Source organism: Pleurodeles waltl, chromosome 11, assembly GCF_031143425.1.
Source record: "Pleurodeles waltl isolate 20211129_DDA chromosome 11, aPleWal1.hap1.20221129, whole genome shotgun sequence".
Taxonomy (NCBI): Eukaryota; Metazoa; Chordata; class Amphibia; order Caudata; family Salamandridae; genus Pleurodeles; species Pleurodeles waltl.
In genome coordinates this window covers 813,942,164-813,962,116 of record NC_090450.1, presented here as the reverse complement: position 1 = coordinate 813,962,116, position 19,953 = coordinate 813,942,164, and the positions used below count along the sequence as shown (strand labels likewise).

At 43.6% G+C, this 19,953-nt stretch overlaps 1 protein-coding gene across 18 annotated transcripts in view; it reads right to left on the bottom strand.

Annotated features, from left to right (window-relative positions):
* MTMR3 (myotubularin related protein 3) overlaps nucleotides 1–19,953 on the bottom strand; it is a 1,044,680-nt gene that overhangs the window by 315,198 nt on the left and 709,529 nt on the right. For all 18 annotated transcript variants that reach the window (XM_069214606.1, XM_069214607.1, XM_069214612.1 and 15 more), the window contains one exon: nucleotides 13,961–14,156. In XM_069214606.1, the coding sequence (XP_069070707.1) occupies nucleotides 13,961–14,156 (196 nt within the window). The remainder of the gene's footprint in view (nucleotides 1–13,960; nucleotides 14,157–19,953) is intronic.

The following is a 19,953-nucleotide window of genomic DNA, read 5'->3' as shown; positions in this document are numbered from 1 at the left end:
TGGCCTGTCTGAAGAAGGAATGAAGGACGAGCAGGGGAAGGTTTGCAAAATAATACTATCATCGGGGTAGCACACCATCTTCACTAGTGCCACATGGCCTCTACAGAAAGCAGAAGAGAAGACCAAAAAGCATACTGGGCTTGGAGGGACTGTTCGCTCTGCAGAGATTTTCATCCTGGAAATCAGTGTAAGAATGGTAGATATTAATCACTAGGTATCAAAAGGTAACTGGTTCCCAGTTCAATATGAGATCTAATTGTGTATGAAGGCGAAAACAGTGCCATATGTTAAAGAAACACTAATTACATTTTAAAATTTGTAAATTTTGTTTGTGCAATTTACATCCCAAATATTTTGAAGATTCTATGTGTACTTGACACTTAGGGATAACCCAGATCTCTAGTTTGGCTTTTGCTCAATTTCAAAACCATATAAAGACATGGACTAAGCGGGCAATTGCCTTGCACAACCTTGCAAGGGGTCTGGCCCTTGCTCACCCTTCACAAGCACGAACAGCGAACCATTGCACCAGAAGAGTTTGCCATGGTGGATGGGTGTTGATTGTTCAACCACTTGACAGTGCCTCTTCTGTTTCGCTCCTGTGTGCAGACAACTCCCCAGGTACCCAATACCTTCAAATAGTCTTGGTGGACCCATCTTGTCTGATTTTAGGAATTGTCCCACCTTGTTCTTCTCTTCTTTATTTATCCAGTTGTTAGCAACAAACCTTTGAATTATTTGCCGTGGATCTCCCATTTGCTGTCGATTTCATCCTCCTCTTTTGTTATCTTTGATTGGTAGTCTGGGCTCCCATTTCTGAGATAAATGTAGAGTGCCATTCATACACTCTAGTGCAGTGAGACTACAGACAAGTTATGGGTACATCACATCCTGACATTAGGTGTGAGACTGTCGCACACACCATCTGCCCAGCCTCTTTAAAAAAATTAGGTTGAAAGTCCATGGGCGGTTGGGGTAAGCCAGATTTTTTTGTTCAATTTGTTTAAACTAGCATAAGGTTAATTATCCTAATGTTTCCCAAACTGTTTGCCAGGGGTTTTGAAATGTTCAGAAACATAATCAAAATTTTGCTGTTACTTTCTCTTCAGGAAAGATCGGGTAGATTTGGGTAGGGGTGATGGCCTTGCTGTGAAGGGCATTAATTTATTACTGAACAAGGACGTAATGTGACACCTGAATGTAGCACACAGGAGGCAATCACAAAAGGTCCACAGTGAATAAATAGTGCTATGTTAAAAAAGAGTAAATAAATGCACTGACAACATAGTGAGGCATGGCGCCTCTGGCGTGTTTCTGTAAAACTGACGTTTGTTCTTGAATTTTTGTCCTGAATTTTGACCCTTTGTCCTGAATTTTTGTCCTGAATTTTGACCCTTTGTCCTGAATTTTTTACAGTCCTGTCCAGAATTTGCCTCAGTGCCAGGTGGTCACCCTAAACCCTTCACCTTCTCAAAAACCCATGTTGCAAGGCGTGTAGTGGGGGGTAAGTCGGGGTGGTGTTAACCTTGAGGATTCACTCAGCTGTGTCAAGCTGCTATCGCCAGGATTTATGTCGGCCGCCCAGATTCACAGAGCTCGGACATAAAAAGAAGTGTCATTGAACAATTAAAAATCAGTACGTTTTACAAAGCCCCAGGCAGGGGAGGCTTGTGACATAGAAATGAGATTGAAATGGATAAGCAATACGGGCCCCGGTTATCCCAACCTTCCGTGGACATTTTAAAAAATCGGGCCCCAATAATTTGAATCTGGGAAACTATGCTTATTTGAAATAGGCCACAGACAGGTATTCTCTAGGCAGAGCATTACCAATTCTTTGTAGGGCAATAGCTGTCTGAAGCGGTGAGTCACGCAACTTGCGTTCTGATGTTTCATCGGCTCGAAGCAACGTGCTCTCCCCATAATTAATACATATACTTGCTTTCCTCACGTTTGCTTATGGAAGCTACCTAAAAGTTTATGCGTAGTTGGAGCACAACCCTGTCCTCCCAAAAGCATTTTGCAGCAGCAGCCTTAATCACTGTGAATTTTATTGCAATGCTTTTATTGCACAAGAAGCAAAATCTGACGGCAAATATGCTTCAAAATGCTCTGAGTTTGGGTCACAAATGGATTTTCAGTGCCGATATTAATCATCAAGTTGGGACTTCGTGGCATAAAAATAACATGGGCCGCACAGGTGACCTTAGCCGTATCGATCAGTAGGGAAAAATTTCACGCTTTGCGAAGGCATTTTTTTGTTTTGTTGTGGTTCGCAAAACAGCGTTATGATTTGCATACATGCATTTTAACCTTTTGAGTGTAAATGGTGAGGTTGACCATATACCTTAGTGTGGGCGCACTACTTTTTAGGTCGAGCCTAGGCTGCACGCATGCGCTCTCTCTCGACATGCTGTAATCTATTTCTGTGGGCTTTAACCATGCCCATCACTTTCACTGGTTCCTTAGCTTGCCTTTCAAAAGTGGTATTCTATTCTAATGAGAATGGCAGATTAAAATTAGGATGCTAATCAGCAATATTTTCATTTTTTGCTGCAGAAAGAGGAAGAAGGTAAATGGAAGTGCTTTAGTTAAAAAAGGCAAAACAATTTAAGAGAATGGTTGGTTGGAGCCCACAATGATACTGAATCCAGTTCTCTGCACCAATGCTGGTGTTTACAACCAGTCACTGGGAACTACCCTTGTGGTAACTGTAAGCAGCACAACTGATGTTGTAAAAACCTGTGAGATTAATGATGTTAGGTGGACCTTGAAAAAACATTCTATTTGTAGGTCTAAAAATGTTGTATATTGTATTCAATGTCCTGGTGCACTCTTTTACATAAGTAAAACAACTCAAGAGGTGCGCAAATGCATCACACACCACCAGTCAAGAATTTGTTGCAAAGTACACAATGCTCCTCTTGTCGAACATTATTTGCAAATGCCTCATGTTCCTACTGCAATGAATTGGTTTGTATTGGAAACTGTAAAATGTTCTAAATGCAAACATGATGTGGATCGTCTGCTAACAACACAAGAGAACAGATGGATTTGGATGGCATCACGGTGCTTAAAGGTTTGAATCAACAGGTGGAATGGCAGTTGTGAGTTGCACAATGTTGTGTTAGTAGTATCCCTGGTTATAGATAGTGTAGCATTTTGATATATTTTTGCGTACTATTCCCAGTCCCAATCCTTGGGTTTTAACTTGTTTTTTTTTTTAGGTTTTTACATTCTGATGACATATCACCCATTTAATAGTTTCGCTCCTACTGCTGTTCTTGATATGTAGACTAGCAACAGAGAATTCATTTGGGAGTATTGTCTGTCATATAGTCTAGTTTGAAGAATTGCCCAGTATGTGTGTCTGGCTATGTCGAGATGTAAGAGGATCAATACATTTTATGGAGCATGTTCTCCACTCCAAGATGGCCGTCATAGTTTTCACTTGGAGGGAGGGGCTTTTGCCTGGGAAGGATATAGTTAGTGTGGCTTTGGCTGCTGGCGTGTTTGCAGCTATCGGGACTTGCTGAACGGAGCGAATCTGTGTACCGCACTTGAAACAAGGATGAAGTGAGTTTATGTTGTCTCTGTACTGTAGTGTTTGAAGGTATGATGGCAGATTGGGTTATTTACTCTCACCAGGGTGTCCATTCTTGTTTAGTTAACAGAGTCCAAATACCTTTTTGTAGAAGCAGTATTAAGGATTCCCCATGCATTCCTCACTGGAAGTATGAGGCATATTATGATGAGCTGAGCAGATCTTTGTACAGCGATGGGAAGTTGGATGAAGTAACTTTAAGTTGTCTCTGTTTTCTGTAATGGTTGGCAGTTCGTCAGATTTAGTGGTTGAGCTTTATCATTTTACGTTTAGCTAATAGTGTCCTGAGACAGTGTTTCAGAAACCGGGGTAACCACTACTCTGCATGTCCCTCATGGTGGTTTTTATTGTGGTATATATAAATATTATGTGGAGCTGAGCTGGAGACTTTTCTAGTCGACAACATTGGCACTGGTATTAGTGATGAGATTGGTCACTCCTTTTAATGTAGGCGAGGTCTTGTTGTAGGCACGAATGTATGGCTCAGCTCACATTTGCATGAGACGTCTTTGTTTCCATTTACAGGTGACTGCATGTGGTTTATATTGTGAGTGGGCGATTCACGTTTATGTATGGCGTGTTTCAGGTTTTGGTTAGATTTTACAGGCACATATTGGTTTATTAATATAAGGTATTTATTATGTTGTAGAGCAACAATTGCTCTAATTAATTCCTTCATGACACATTGTCCTGTGGATGTTCTCAGGGAATGTTTGAGCCGCGAGAGACCAAAGCGCCGACGATAGACCCTCGTGAAAAAACTCATTGCATTTCTGCTGGATTTCATGAAGGATTCTGATTGCCTGTGTGGCATTATACAGGACTGATTCGTTATTAACTGCTGTTTGTATTAGATAGTCAGGGGGTTGTTGCCCTCCTTGTGTCCCCTAGATGCGGAGTTAGTGGGACTGGAGTAGGTTATCTGTCCCTGTATACATGTTTAATCAGCGTTGTTGTTGCTGCTCTAATTTCTTGTATAAACTTGATGATCATATAAAATTGACATCCACGTTATATCACGCTGTATGTGGATTCATTCAAATATAGAATTGGTTCATGCTTCGAATAAACAAATAAATGTTGATATTCATCTACGCTGTGTTAATTATCAAAATAAGTCCTCCGTGAACATTTGTTACATTAGAACTCTAAGTACTCAATTCTTGGGTTACCCTACCTATTATGGTAGTGTTAGTTATATGCAGGGCCACTGGAATTATGCGACAGAGAAGACCAAATAATGCGGCAGGGTTGACCAATTTATGTGCAAGAAAGTCCAGTTATGCATTTACAATGCCAATAGCTGTAACTCAAGCAAATTCAAGACCTATTGCACTGCAAACGTTTGTTTAATTGATGCCAAACAAGGTTGGACAATTTACCAACTAATAGCTGGATGGCTAAAAAGCTTGTCATTGTTCATTCTGCAAACAATTGTATGTGTTTTACCTTATGTGTTATTAACGTTCCTCTCAATATAATATTTAGGTGGAACTAAATTCAGATAACTTGGATGCAATATAGGGTATTGTAATGGGTGATGGGGGAAGGTGAGTGAGTGTCTGTAGTTGTGTGAGCACAAAAGTGAACTACCAAGGGGATATTTTTGACTGGATAACTCTGAGCTGCAAGAAGGTCTAACAATCCAAAAGTATTGATCATATTCTGACTCAGTTTCATAAAACATATTAAAATCACATATTTACATTTTATCAACTGTGTTTCAGAATTGTTCTGAAGATGTCTATTCAAATTGTTTATTTTCTCATCACTTACTAGGAAATACATAGATTGGACTACCCCATTTTTCAAGACAGTTCAAAACTATTACAAAGATCAAAATCAGCGATAACATACTTCATCAAGCCCTGGGCATTTAAACTACATTCTAAACAATTATGGGCACTTTTATAAAAACACAAAGAGATGCAACAGAAACAATATGCCAGATACATCAGAGCACATTTGTAAACTAGTTAAAACTAGAAACACATAAATGAATGGTGTTTGGATCTGAGGTGCAGCTCTAACCTAAAGCTATGTTTTCACAGCAGAAACTCAAGCATGCACCTCACATATGCAACTTAATTGAACGTTCCACAGGATGTTGATGTGGCAATCTGTGCATGAGGCTTTTGGAGGGGCTGATCTCCAAGTCAGAGTAACACAGCTTCTTGAGTAGAAAAGACAGTGGCACCCATAGCAAGATGTCTGGGTCTATGTCCCTAGTAACACGGTCCAGTGTCACAAACCAGAGAGTGAGCCGGAGCAGCAATGGGACCCAAATCTCTCTCCAGGTGGAACTAACACCAAGGAGTAGTTGCTGTTAGAGAAGAAGTGGTGGCAAGAGAAGGGTGAAATATAGCCACAGGAGTAGAAAAGATAATATACAGAACATGGAGTTCTTTTTGAATTCATATTCGAAGACCGTGAAAACAAGGTGAAAGCTGGAAAAATGAGGATTCTGGGGCTGACAAAAGAAAACAAAGAGAAGGGTAAAAAAAAAAAAAAAAAAAAACAAGGACCATCATTTCCTTCAACTTATGGCTGTGAAATAGACAGGATGCTTGGTGTTTAGGTTGAAGTAAATACATTTGCTTACCAAGAGAAATAAACAACTTTAGGCATACTGCTGGCAGAAAGTTAATTAATGAAGACATTGAGCATGGGTATCGAAGATCGCAGCAAAGAAATGAGAGATGGTGAAGAGAGACAATTGCTCATCGATTTCTGGACCCGAGTTAGGCAACTACAGTACAGAAGTAAAAACTTCAACTTGTCAAGGAAAGCCTGATCACCTTTGGTGATGAGGCTTCTCTGGGTATCCTAGTTAGTGCTGCGATGCACTACATTGAAAGTACTCATGTTTTCATGTCCTAGAAAAAATAGAGAAAATGTTGATATCAAGCAGAAAGAAGATGGGAGATTTGAGGGGAGACGGTGTTGCTCCCTACATTGTGGGTCCTTAAGAGGAAAAAAATAGGGTACGTAGGGCAACAATTCCCGGTAGGCTAGTGAAAACATTAAATTGAATTGAAATTGACCACATAAATCTTTAACCTTGGATGCCCACCCACACACCCCCCCGGTCGTGGATGGAAGGGGAATCCCTTCACTTTCCACCCCGACCACCCCCCTCGGCAATCTGATGACGTCAGCGCGCTCACAGAGCGCGGACGTCATCAAGTATTGCCGAGGACGCGCTGGAAGCCATTTGCTTCCAGCGCGTCGAGGGAGAGGACTCCTAACAGGTGAGTCCTTCCCTTTTTGGGAGTTTGGGGGGGGGGGGGGGGGGGGGGGCGGTGGGAAACAGACACGGGGGAAAGAAAAGGGGTTTTCCTTTCCCCCTGTGCCTGTTTTCAGTGGATTCCTGCTCCACGATCGCGGGCAGGTGGGAATCCCCACTAGGCACCAGGGATTTGTTTTGAATTGTATTTAGGGGAGCGACCCCTTTGGCAAGGGTCGCTCCCATTTGGGGCTATTTTATTTCCTATTTTAGCCTCCCCTGGGGGCAGATTGACTGAGTTTTCGCCGATCTGCCGCCAGGGGGGGCCGAAAACCACTAGACACCAGGGATTTGATTTTTCTTATGTATTTTGGGAGCGACCCCTTGGGCAAGGGTCGCTCCCATGGGGGGCTATATTTTTTCTCTTCCTATTTCGGCCCCCGAGGGCAGATCGGCCTATTATTCGGCCGATCTGCCCCCGGGTGGCCGAAAACCACTAGACACCAGGGATTTGATTTTTCTTATGTATTTTGGGAGCGACCCCTTGGGCAAGGGTCACTCCCATGGGGATTTTTTTTTTTTTTTTCCTATTTCGCGCCCCCCCTGAGGGCAGATCGGCCTATTATTCGGCCGATCTGTCCCTGGGGGGGGAGGGGGGGCGAAAACCACTAGACACCAGGGATTTGATTTTTGTTATGTATTTTGGGAGTGACCGCTTGGGCAAGGGTCGCTCCCATTGGGGGCTATTTGTTTTATCCTATTTCGGCTCCCCTTGGGGGCAGATCGGCTGATTTTTTTGGCCGATCTGCCCCCAGGGGGGGTCTGAAAACCACTAGACACCAGGGATTTTATTTTCTTTATGTTTTTGGGCAGCGACCCCCTAGGCAAGGGTCGCTGCCCTGGGGGCAATAATTTTTTTATATGTTTCGCCCCCGCTGGGGCTAGATCGGCCATGTTTTTGTATGATCTGGCCCATGGGGGGGGGGTTCGAAACCCACTAGGCGCCAGGAATTGTATGGTGTGTGTGTGTTTGGGGGTACCCCTTGGGCAAGGGTCGCCACCCCAAAGTGGGGAAATTTCGTATTGGCGATCTCTGCCCCCCTTCGGGGCAGAAACCACCAATACCCCAGGGATTTTTTTTTGTTGTTTTGTGCTGGGGGTGCCCCCTTCGGAAAGGGTCGCCCCCTAAAGGGGCCACAGAGCTGTTGGCCATTTCTGCCTCCCTTGGGGGCAGATCGGCCAATTTTTGTTAGGCCCATCAGCCCCCAAGGGGGGCAGAAGGCACCAAGATGTCAGAGATTTTTTTTTTTGGTTCCCTTTGTTTTTTTTGTGCTCGGGGCACCCCCATTCGCCCCCTTTGGCAAGGGCCGCCCCCCCCCCCCAAACAGGGTACAGAGCTGTTGGCCATTTCTGCCCCACTTGGGGGCAGATCAGCCTATTTTTTTTTAGGCCCATCTGCCTACTAGTGGGGCAGAAGCCACTTAGGCACCAGAGACCATTTCTAAGTTCTTGGTGGCGGGGTGTTTGTCAACTGGCGAAGTATTTGTATTTGTGATTATAACAGTTTATTTCTTCTTTTTGTTCTAGTTCAAAGCTTTTAATTCCTTTGCTGTGGATCCTCGCGGTTTTGGCAGTAGTTGTCCTGCGGTTTGCATAGTTGCATGTTTTAGGTAAGTGAAAGCAATTTACTCCAAAGGAGTATTGTTGACATGCATGAATGACATGTTTGTAGGTGGTGTACTAAATGCAGTATTGTGTGTGAAATTGTCCTTAGATTTGAGCACAATGATATTTGTGTTGTCATATGTCTAATTTGCTTTTTTCTTTTTAGTGGGATATCATTGGTGATTGCTGTGTCTGTGGAGAGTAGTTGCTGGTGAGTAGTTTTTTCAGGCAAGTGAGTGGTACAGTTTTTTAGTACATAACTCTTTGTGATAAAGCTACACTTTGTTTATTACTTATTTTAGCGCTAGTTGTTGTTGGCAATCAATTTGTTGTTAGTGAGGATCATGGCTAGCCGCAGAGTGACCGCTCAGCAGGTTGTTGGCATGCTCTTTAAGTCGTCTTCAGACCATGATTACGAGACTGACTCTGCATCTGAGGCAGAGAAGGAAGTGAGAGATTCTGGCAGTGAGTTCTCTGTCCGAGAGTGTTCTTCTGATGAGGAAGCTACTCTCAGTGCAGATGAAGGGGGCCTGTGTTAGAGGAGGACATTGATGTGCCAAGAGTGCAGCAGCCTGGGGCTGAAGGGTTTCCCATTAGAAGACCTGACACCTGGATTGCCCCAAACATGGAGCAGACACAGGTACCTGCATTTACTGGTCTCCCAGGTTGTACAGTCAATACGGAAAACTTTTTGTCTGTCCATTTCTTTCACTTGTTTATGGACGATGTGTTTTTGGAAGAGATTGTAGAGCAGACTAATTTGTATGCAGAGCAATATTTGAGGGACAACGCTGCCAGACTTAGGCCTCAGTCTAGAGCTACTCACTGGGTTCCCACATATCTGGAAGAGATAAAAAAGTTTTTAGGTTTGACTTTTTTTGATGGGGTTGATCAGGAAGCCGTCACTGGCTTCTTATTGGTCTACTAGTCCCTTGATGGCAACGGCTATATTTCCTGCAACTATGACGCGTAATCGATATTTGCTTCTTCTTCGTATGCTGCATTTTGTAGACAAGGCGTTAGCCTTCCCACAAGATCACCCTGATTGTGACCGTCTTTTTAAGATTAGGCCTGTCCTTGATCATTTTGTAGATCGGGTTTCAGAGGTCTATGTTCCAGGCAAAGAGATAACTGTGGATGAGTCTTTGGTCCTTTTCAAGGGGCGTTTAGTTTTTAAGCAGTACATTCCTAGTAAGAGGGCACAGTATGGGATTAAATTGTATATGCTGTCAGAAAGCAGTACAGGATATGTGTATAATTTCCGGGTCTACACTGGTAGGGATTCCAGTATTGACCCTCCTGGTTGTCCGGCCTCTTTTGGAGTTAGCGAAAAAATTGTGTGGGAACTTGGTAGACGACTGTTTAACAAAGGTCACCATTTGTACGTAGATAATTTCTACACTGGAGTGCAGTTGTTCAAGGAGTTGTTTAGAGTGGACACTGTTGCTTGTGGCACAATCCGTTCTAACCGGAAAGGCTATCCAAGGGAGCTTGTCTGTAACAAAACTTGAGAGGGGACAGTGCAGTGCCTTGCGGAATAATGAGCTGCTAGATCTGAAATTTTCAGACAGGAGGGATGTGTACATGCTATCTACCATCCATGATGAGAGTACTTCCGCTGTGACTGTTTGGGGTCAGGTTGCGGAAATGCGCAAACCTGCGTGCATTTTGGACTACATTAGGCACATGGGTGGTGTTGATAGAGTAGATCAGAGGTTGGAACCTTACACTGCTCTTCGTAAGTCTTACGTATGGTATAAAAAGTTGGCCCTACATTTATTTCATTTGGCAACTTTTAATGCATTTATTGTGTTCAAGGATTGTTTACCTGAGTCAAGGATGACATTTGTTAAATTTCAGGAGTCAGTGATAGAGAGCCTTATTGTTGTGGAACAGGCAAGAGTTCCTAGAGTAGAAGTGATGGAGCAAGTGGCTAGATTGAAAGATCGCCACTTTCCAGATCACATTCCTTCCACTCCCAAAAAAGACTTGATCACAAAGAAATGTAGAGTATGTGCCCGTGAAGCAATCTGGAGGGAGAGCCAGATGTACTGCCCCGATTGCCCTTCAAAGCCTGGGCTGTGTGTGCCCGGCTGTTTTAGAAGTTACCACACTAGGAAAACATCTTGGGAAATACCGTGAGCGCAAACTACCTGTTTTATATTTTCATATGTTCAGTTTCACGGTTGGCATTACGGTCATGTATTTAGTTAGAGCTTTTGTGTTTGTAGTTTTGTACTTATTTTATAATTAGTTAGTGGTTTCTTTGTTGTTTATAAACAAAAAAAAGTGATGGCGGTGTGCGTGGGGTGGCGATTGGCTGGCGGTGGGCGTGGGGTGGCGCTTGGCTGTCAGTGTGCTTGGGGTGGCGCTTGGCTGTCAGTGTGCGTGGGGTGGTGCTTGGCTGGCGGTGTGCGTGGGGTGGCGCTTGGCTGGCAGTGTGCGTGGTGTGGCGCTTGGCTGGCAGTGTGCGTGGTGTGGCGCTTGGCTGGCAGTGTGCGTGGGGTGGTGCTTGGCTGGCGGTACGGGTGGGGTGGCGCTTGGCTGGCGGTATGAGTGGGGTGGCGCTTGGCTGGCGGTATGGGTGGGGTGGCGCTTGGCTGGCGGTGTGCTTGGGGTGGCTCTTGGCTGGCGATGTGCGTGGGGTGACGCTTGGCTGGCGGTATGGGTGGGGTGGCTCTTGGGTAGCGGTGCCAGCCAAACGCCAGTCCACACACTCATCAGCTGGTGTGATTGCTGTATCAGGCATGTGGGCGTATGAAAGTGATGGGCCCTTAACTGGCGCTGTCTGTCGATGCGAGTGTTGTAATGTGCTGGGCCCGTGGCTGGCGGCGTGAATGGTCTTGCACATGTCATGTATGAAAGGTGTGTGAATGGACTGTAAAGTGGTTGGTGCCTTGCCGTGGCTTTACAGCTCACGAGCTGTGAGTCATTGGCTCAGTTTTTTGGCCTTTCAGTTACTACCAGTGCATTTCACTTTTGTGAAATCTCTTGTTAATAAAATTTGATCTACTGAACCATCACTCACCCTCGTGCCAAATCCAACCAGTATGTGTGGTAAAAATTAAATAACCTGCTCCGCTGTAATCAGGCGTCGCAGCACACTTGTGACACGCTAGGTGTCTCAGGTGGGACCCCGATGATGAAGCATGCCACCAACTTGGTTGGTGGGTGAGGTTTCACAGAACCTAAGTGCATTTCTTTTCACAATTTTAGTGTTTGGCACATCACAGATGTTTGTGGACACATCAAAATGATATATTACAAAACTACCTGTGTTTGGGGGGGGGGAGGCACCTATGTTTTTGGTCCTGGGTGCGGCTGTCATCTAGGGAAATCTACCAAACCCAGACATTTTTTTAAACTAGACACCCCTAGGAGTCCAGGGAGGAGTGGCCTGCGTGGATCCCCCAACATTTTCTTACCCAGACTCCTCTGCAAAACTCAAAATTTGCTTAAAAAAGCATATTTTCCTGACTTTTGTTTGCGATCACCGCTCCAGCACAAAATTCCTACTCCCCAGCGTTCCCCTCAGTGTACCAAGTAAAATGACACCTCACTTGTGTGGGTCCCCAAAGCAGAGTCAGCCTAAAGATGTATAAAAGAAGAATATGTGCGTATCAACTCGCTGTGCTATCCCCATAATCTCTACAAGTTTGTGGCCTTTTTCTGTTGCAGGCACCTGGCCCAAACCCACAAGTGAGTTATCATTTTTATCGGGAGACTTGGGGGAACGCTGGGTGGGAGGAAATTTGTGGCTCCTCTCAGATTCCAGAACTTTCGGTCACCGAAATGTGAGGAAAATGCAAAGGATTCTGGGTAACAGAACCTGGTGAGAGCCCCACAAGTCACCCCATCATGGATTCTCCTAGGTCTCTAGTTTTAAAAAACGCACAGGTTTGGTAGGTTTCCCCAGGTGCCAGCTGAGCTAGAGGCCAAAACCTACAGGTAGGCACTTTGCAAACAACACCTCTGTTTTCTGTAGAAAAATGGGATGTGTCCACGGTGTGTTTTGGGGCATTTCCTGTCGCGGGCGCTAGGCCTACCCACACAATTGAGGTACTATCTTTATCAGGAGACTTCGGGGAACATAGAATAGCAAAACAAGTGTTATTGCCCCTTGTCTTTCTCTACATTTTTTCCTTCCAAATATAAGAGTGTGTAAAAAAGACATCTATTTGAGAAATGCCCTGTAATTCACATGCTAGTATGGGCACCCCGGAATTCAGAGATGTGCAAATAACCACTGCTCCTCAACACCTTATCTTGCGCCCATTTTGGAAATACAAAGGTTTTCTTGATAGCTATTTTTCACTCTTTATATTTCAGCAAATGAATTGCTGTATACCCGGTATAGAATGAAAACCCACTGCAGGGTGCAGCTCATTTATTGGCTCTGGGTACCTAGGGTTCTTGAGGAACCTACAAGCCCTATATATCCCCGCAACCAGAAGAGTCCAGCAGACGTAACGGTATATTGCTTTAAAAAATCTGACATTGCAGGAAAAAATTACAGAGTAAAACGTAGAGAAAAATTGCTGCTTTTTTCACCTCAATTTCAATATTTTTTTTCCAGTTATTTTCTGTAGGAAACCCTTGTAGGATCTACACAAATAACCCCTTGCTAAATTCAGAACGTTGTCTACTTTTCAGAAATGTGTGTTTCTGGGATCCAGCATTGGTTTCACGCACATTTCTGTCTCTGACTGGAAGGAGGCTGAAAGCACAAAAAAATCGTAAAAATTAGGTATGTCCCAGTAAAATGCCAAAATTGTGTTGAAAAATTGGGTTTTCTGATTCAAGTCTGCCTGGTCCTGAAATCTGGGAAACTGGTGAGTTTAGCACAGCAAACCCTTTGCTGATGCCATATTCAGGGAACAAACCAAGTCTTCTTCTGCAGCCCCATTTTTCCCATTTTTTGGAAAATAAACGAGATTTTCACTGTTTTTTCGGCTAATTTCTTGGCCTCCTTTAGGGGAACCCACAAAGTCTGGGTACCTCTAGAATCCCTAGGATGTTGGGAAAAAAAGGATGCAAATTTGGCGTGGGTAGCTTATGTGGACAAAAAGTTATGAAGGCCTAAGCGAGAACTATTCCAAATAGGGGAAAAAAAGGCCTGGCACAGGAGGGGGAAAAGGCCTGGCAGCGAGGGGGTTACGAGTCAGTGTTGACTGGTATGTCATTGAATTGAGGGAAATGGTGAGTAGTGCTTTGGCTCTCAGTTTGAAAAATATGAGGTCGTGGTAGAGACAAAGAACAAAGGACATTTTCAGAGGTCTGAGTATCTGTTCATGTAGAATATTCATGGATACTGAACACTTTCAACTGCTGTGATTTTTAAAAAATAAATATTTACCACATAAACAATACTGAGTGAAACAATCCTACTTCACAAAAAGGGTTTCACACATGACAAATGCACACTTCACTTCCCCCTCTCGTGCAGTTTGCAGTTTTCAACAAACCTCTATTGTCCTGTAGTATGGATCCAACAGTAGTTTGGACAGTGCTGTTATCTGTGGGGTTCGGTCCCAGCCATCCGAGCAGTGTACCAACACAGGCCTTAAGTCCCTGTCCAAAGCATGCACCACCAGCAATGAAGACTTCAGCAGCACTGAGAGGTGTTGCAGCCACTTGGTACTCTCCAGTGCTGATAACCAACTACAGAGAATCAAGAAAAGAAGCCTATGATGAAGAGGTGGCGAAAAAGGGGACACAGAAGGATAAAGAGGATTAGAAAAGGTGGAAGCGCATACAGAATGAATGGAAATTAAAATTGGATACAAAGGACAATTGAGAACAAATATGACATATCGGAAATATGAAAGTCACTGTAAGCTCAAGTGAGCCAGAAGATGGTGAGGTGAGAAAAAGGAGATGCAGAGATGATGGGAAAAGCAAGATAGCAGAAAAGATTTAAAGGGTAAGCAAAGACGCAGATCAAGAGGCAAATGGAGAAAAGGTACAGGCACAAGACAGGACCTAAGAAGAAGGATAATGAGTAAGGAGAAAGGGGACAAAGTGAAATCGAGGGAGGCAGCAGAGTGAGATACACAGGAAAAAGTAAGCAAAAAGAAGAAGGTGATGAAGAAAAATAGGCTTTAGAGTGGTCAGGAAGATGCAGAACAGCAGAGGTAAAGAGAACAGAAAAAAAAAATTCCAGCAGGGGTGGGAAGGACAAACACATCTAATGGAGGAGAATTGACACCAATGGGACGTAAATATTAAAAGTTGGTGAAAGCATTAGGAGATAATGTGGGCAATCAGAGAAATTGTGGATGGTAAGTCACACAGGAGAAAACAACAAAGAGAAGGGAAAGACAGACTGGAAACATTAATTAATGAGGTGGAATAAAAAGGGCACAGAGGGGTAAAGATCATTAAAGGCAACAAACCTTTAATAAGAATATGTTAATTTGTTACTTGACTTGCTTTATTCATCCCTTTCAAGAGTGAGACTTAAATCAATGTCCCTGCACTGGAATCACAAAGATGTTATGTTGCACCAAGTCGGGTTTGAGTACTCATCTAGTCCTTTTTACTTTGTGGTCAAATATTTTAGTGCTCCATTTATAAATGACAAAACTAAAAACAACATATATCACAATGGTATAAAAAGAACAGCAAGAGGGAGAGCTATCACTAGTTTCTCCTAGCATTAGGCCAAGGGTGGGTCATCAATGGCTCAGTGAGGAACCACATAACTCCTACTAGGGCTGACAGGGTCTAGGATTCACTTGCCACACTCCTATTTAATGTAACCACAGAATACAGTCTAGAAGTCTAGTATAGGGTGTAGGATTTCACTGTTTAGGAGATTAAGAAAAAAACCTAGTCACTGGCCTTTACCTGCGGTTATCCAGCACTGGTATCTATAATTGACTTGCATGTATAAATCTTTTTTTCCCCATAGAGGCAACTACAACACAGGGCTAGCCATTCTACCTAATTTGAAAACACTCATCCTCAAGCCAAAGAGCTGGAAGGGCTCTGAACCTCACTATCTACCACAGCCAAACAGGACCCTTGAACTCTTACATCCCTGCTCCGATAACTACCAACATCCAGATGTCCATCCTGCCTACCCAGCACCACTCATGCAACTCATCATCATCCGCTTTATTTCGGTAACAATATACCATAAAAGCAGAGTACATAATCTATGATTTTAAAAGAGATGAAAGAGAAAAAGAGTTTAAAATACAATAAAATTTAAAGAACTAATCAAAGTACATAAAAGTTTAAATAAATAAGTATGTATGGGCACACATTGTCTAGTCTATACAATTAGTCCTGCATTATATTGCACAGCTATATAGTTACATTGCCTGCTGTCTGTGGCAATGGCTAAAGTTTGCCTTTTAAAATTCCAAGTCGGGAGGACCAAATTGATTTGAGGAATTTTGCCAAAGAACATGCCAATAGGGCAGATGGATCCGATTTTAGTATCCTTAAAGCTGGTCGGCAATTCCTAAATCCCATCTGCTTGCATAAAGGGATAATTAAACAAGCCCTCTGTTTTGAGTATGCGGGACACTGGAAAAGGACATGGGTCATGGATTCTTCGTAGCCACATCCCATTGGACATAACTTGGACTTATCAGCTGAATAGGACCATTTGTATGTTAAAGTGCGCAGGGGGAGAGACCCTACTCTGAATCTAATGTACAAAGCGCGTGCAAATGGGGAAAGTATTGTGTCCATATAATATTCAAACTCATAATTGCATTTAATTTGCAAAACACTGCTAGTCATAGTGGAGAGAGAAGCATCAGTTAAGTGCAACGTTTGGACATTGAGCCAGTATGCATCCTTTAGGATCTGAATGGCATTTTTTGGAATGAAAAGTGGATCTGTCCAGTAGTTCCCCAGCCCAAGCGTAAAAAGAGTTTGCTCTACATAAATGCACTACTTGATTTTCGCAGTGGCACTGGTGCTCACCAGGTTTCTCAGCCCAAGTCTGTAGGGTATAAGAGAATCCAAGCTCCAGATCCGAACCCAGTGCAACAATGGCTTTAGGGCAGCAATCTGATTTATTGGAAGAAGATTTAGATCCATTCGAATTGGCAAAGATGGAGTACTAGGAGGAGCCCTTAATAGCTTCTTTAGAAAGGAGTTTTCCACTCTTTCCAGGTCCTCCAGGTTGCAGTAACCCCATAGTTCGGCTCCATAAAGAGCCCCCCCGATTGCTTGGGATTTATATATTTCTATAGCCAGAGTAACTGCAAATCTGGGGGACCCGGCTGCAAATCTTGCGATGCCACCCACCCTTTGTTTTAGGCACATGGCAGATTTTTGGAGGTGGGCATGCCATTTATGTTAATCTTCCAGTTTTAAAAATTTATAATCAAAGGCTCTCACTCTTTCCAATAGGGTGCCCTCCAGGCAGATGTGTCTCCTCATCTTGTACCTTGCATCCCCAAATACCATATATTTAGTTTTGTTTGAGTTAATTTCTAGGCCGTGGTCTTTACAAAAAGCGACGAAAGCCGTAAGCAGATTGGAAAGACCAGTGGCCGTTTGTGATATTAACAATGTGTCATCAGCGAATAGCAGACCTGGGATCCTTTGCCCTCCCAGTTTGGGGGCATCATTGGAACATTCTAGAAGGTAAGGGATGCAAGCGTTTATAAATAATAAGAATAGTGTAGGCGCCAGGACGCATCCCTGCCTCACGCCACGATTTGTAGGAAACTCAGATGTTAACTCACCATTCGGGCCCCAATGGATTCTAGCACAATTATCAGTGTAAAGATCTTTAATTATGTTTATCATGGAACCAGGGACCCCTGCGGTGCTCAGGACTTCCCATAACTTTTGGCGTGGGACAAGATCAAAGGCAGATTTCAAATCCACAAATGCCACAAAAAGACGGCTGAGTTCACATCAACTGTTTTCCATTTGACACAGAGGAAACGGAATACCTGATCAATTGTGCTTACTTTATCTCTAAACCCCGCTTGAAGATGGCTGAGCACTTGGTTATCCACTATCCATTTTTTAAATCTATTTAGGAGCTGATAGCAGATTTTTTTTTTTTTATTATCTGAAAGGCTTATCGGTCTATAGTTCCCTGGAATTCTTCTCTCTCCCTTTTTGTGTATAGGCACAATGGTTGCTTCTTTCCAGGATGGAGGATATGATCTGTTTTCCAGAGCTGCACTTGAGACCCTGTTCACGTACGGGCCCCATTTGTTCAAGTCAGCTTTATACATATCAGAGGGGATGCCGTCTGGCCCTGGAGCCTTCATTGATTTTTGCGCAGTAATGGCAAGCTCGGATTCTTTCAGTTAGAAGGGAGTCAGGACAAACAGGGTCAGATTTTGGGATAATGGCTCCCCCGGACTTGCAAAATCACAGTCAGATAGAGATCCATACAGTTCCTTGAAGTGGTTAAGCCAAACTTCAGGAGGAATGTAACACTCTGGTTTTGGTGCCTGATTTTGAACATTTCGGACCACCAGAGACCAAAAACGTTTGGAGTTGGAAACCCTAGTGGCCTGTGCCAGTTCTCTCCATAGCGCCTCTTCCAAGTCATTTTTACAAGACTTACACGTGAAGGCATAGTTTCGTCCAGCTTTGACAATTTCTTCTCTATCTTTTATTCTGAGTGCTTTTATTAAGGAACACTTGGCCTCTCTACATCTTTTGTCAAACCACTTGTTGCTGGGATGGAAAGATGAGTGGGCTACGACCCTGGCAGATTAAAAAACACATTTTTAAGAGTCAAAAAGGTGATCAAAGAAGAGTTGGTGACTAGACACTAAAACGCATAGTTTGCCTCACAATTTGTTAGAGTTCTGAAAGGAGTGCCATCTCACCACATGCTTACATCCGGACACCTTCAACGCTCCAAAGGATACGGAAACAGTGGGAGGCACAATGCATAAGAAGAATTGTCCATCATATGCCATTAGAAAGGGAGCATGGTCGCTAGTATATATATATTGTCCATCATATGCCATTAGAAGGGGAGCATGGTCACTAGTATGTATATATATATATATATATATATATATATATATATATATATATATATATATATATCCCACTTTCATATCTTTTATATGATGCCAGACCCTTACGTCAAAAAGGACAAAATCCAATGTACTGCTATTAAGCCCCTTAAAGAAAGTCGGTCTTGCAGGGTTATCAGCAGGAAAATGCCCATTACCAGGGCGAAGACCGTTGAGTATCATAAGATCAATTATCTGCATGGCCCTAGTACTAGCTTTGGGGGGATTTATCTGCGGAGAATAGGTAGGGATGTTTCATATGGCATCTTCAATCTGTGTAACCTCCGCAAAAGCAGAGTTGGGCTCGATTGGGGCATTAAAGTCCCCGGCTATAATAATATGGTGTGTTGGGTGAAAACTCAATACAATGGTGTTCCGAAGCTCCATGATAGGGGACCGGTGGTGGGGGGAATACGGTTTGTTGTAAATATTTAAGCACAGGACAGGGGGACCCGGGTTTGGCTGTATAATTATGGCCAAGATATCGTAGGAATCTACCTGTAATTCCTTTACCCCACCCACCTCTGTCATTTCTACCCAAGTGATGAGGCCCCCAGCAACTCTACCAGCGGGGGACGGTTTACCTCTTTTAGAAAAAGTGCAAAACCCCTGCCTATACATGTTGTCAGTAGCCCAGGTTTACTGGAACATGCAGATGTTGAAGTTATCAATGTACGCCCCCCAATCTGGATCAGCTAGTTTGCTGCGGATGCCAGCTACGTTCCAGGACAGGAACTTAGCTGTTGATGGAGCAGTAAGATAATTAAGTTCATGAGAAGCTTCAGCTGGGAGGGGGCTACTAGAATGCTCAACAGGATTTGTACTTTTTAAGGTATCTGTGAGGTCAGATAACGGCCTCCATGAAAGAGCAGGTCCTAGAGCTGGAGAGTTGTTAGGAGATGGGGATACAGCTGAGCAGAGGCTGGTGGTAGTATTGTGGGGCAAAAGCAGGTGTAGTCAATCAATGTCAGAAGTGGCCCCCTGGGAGTCAAGATCGGACATGTTATCGGCTTTGGGGACAGGTCCGATGGCCTTCATACAAGCTCGTCCAGGTGCTGCCCCGTTAAAAACAGGATGACCCAGAGCCATGAGCGATGTCGTGGGAGTCGGAATTGACAAGGGTTTTGGCCGTACAGTATCGCTATTGCTGGGAAAAATAGCAGTTCCCTTTCGTATAAAATTGCGTGCTTCCATATGTAACAGCCCCCTAACCAGTTGGAGGCTAGTAAGATTGAGTTTTATAACATCCCAGACACCAGATCTACTAGGTAGGCGATCAGCTGATAATATGTCCGCATCGATAATTGAGCCACAGCCTCTAACATGCCGTAGCCAATGCGTGGCCTTATTGATGAGCGAAAATGTGTCTTCCCGTAGATTCGGGGATAAGGAAGGTACATTGCACATATAAATATATTGGCCACTACTACAATGCGCACGCT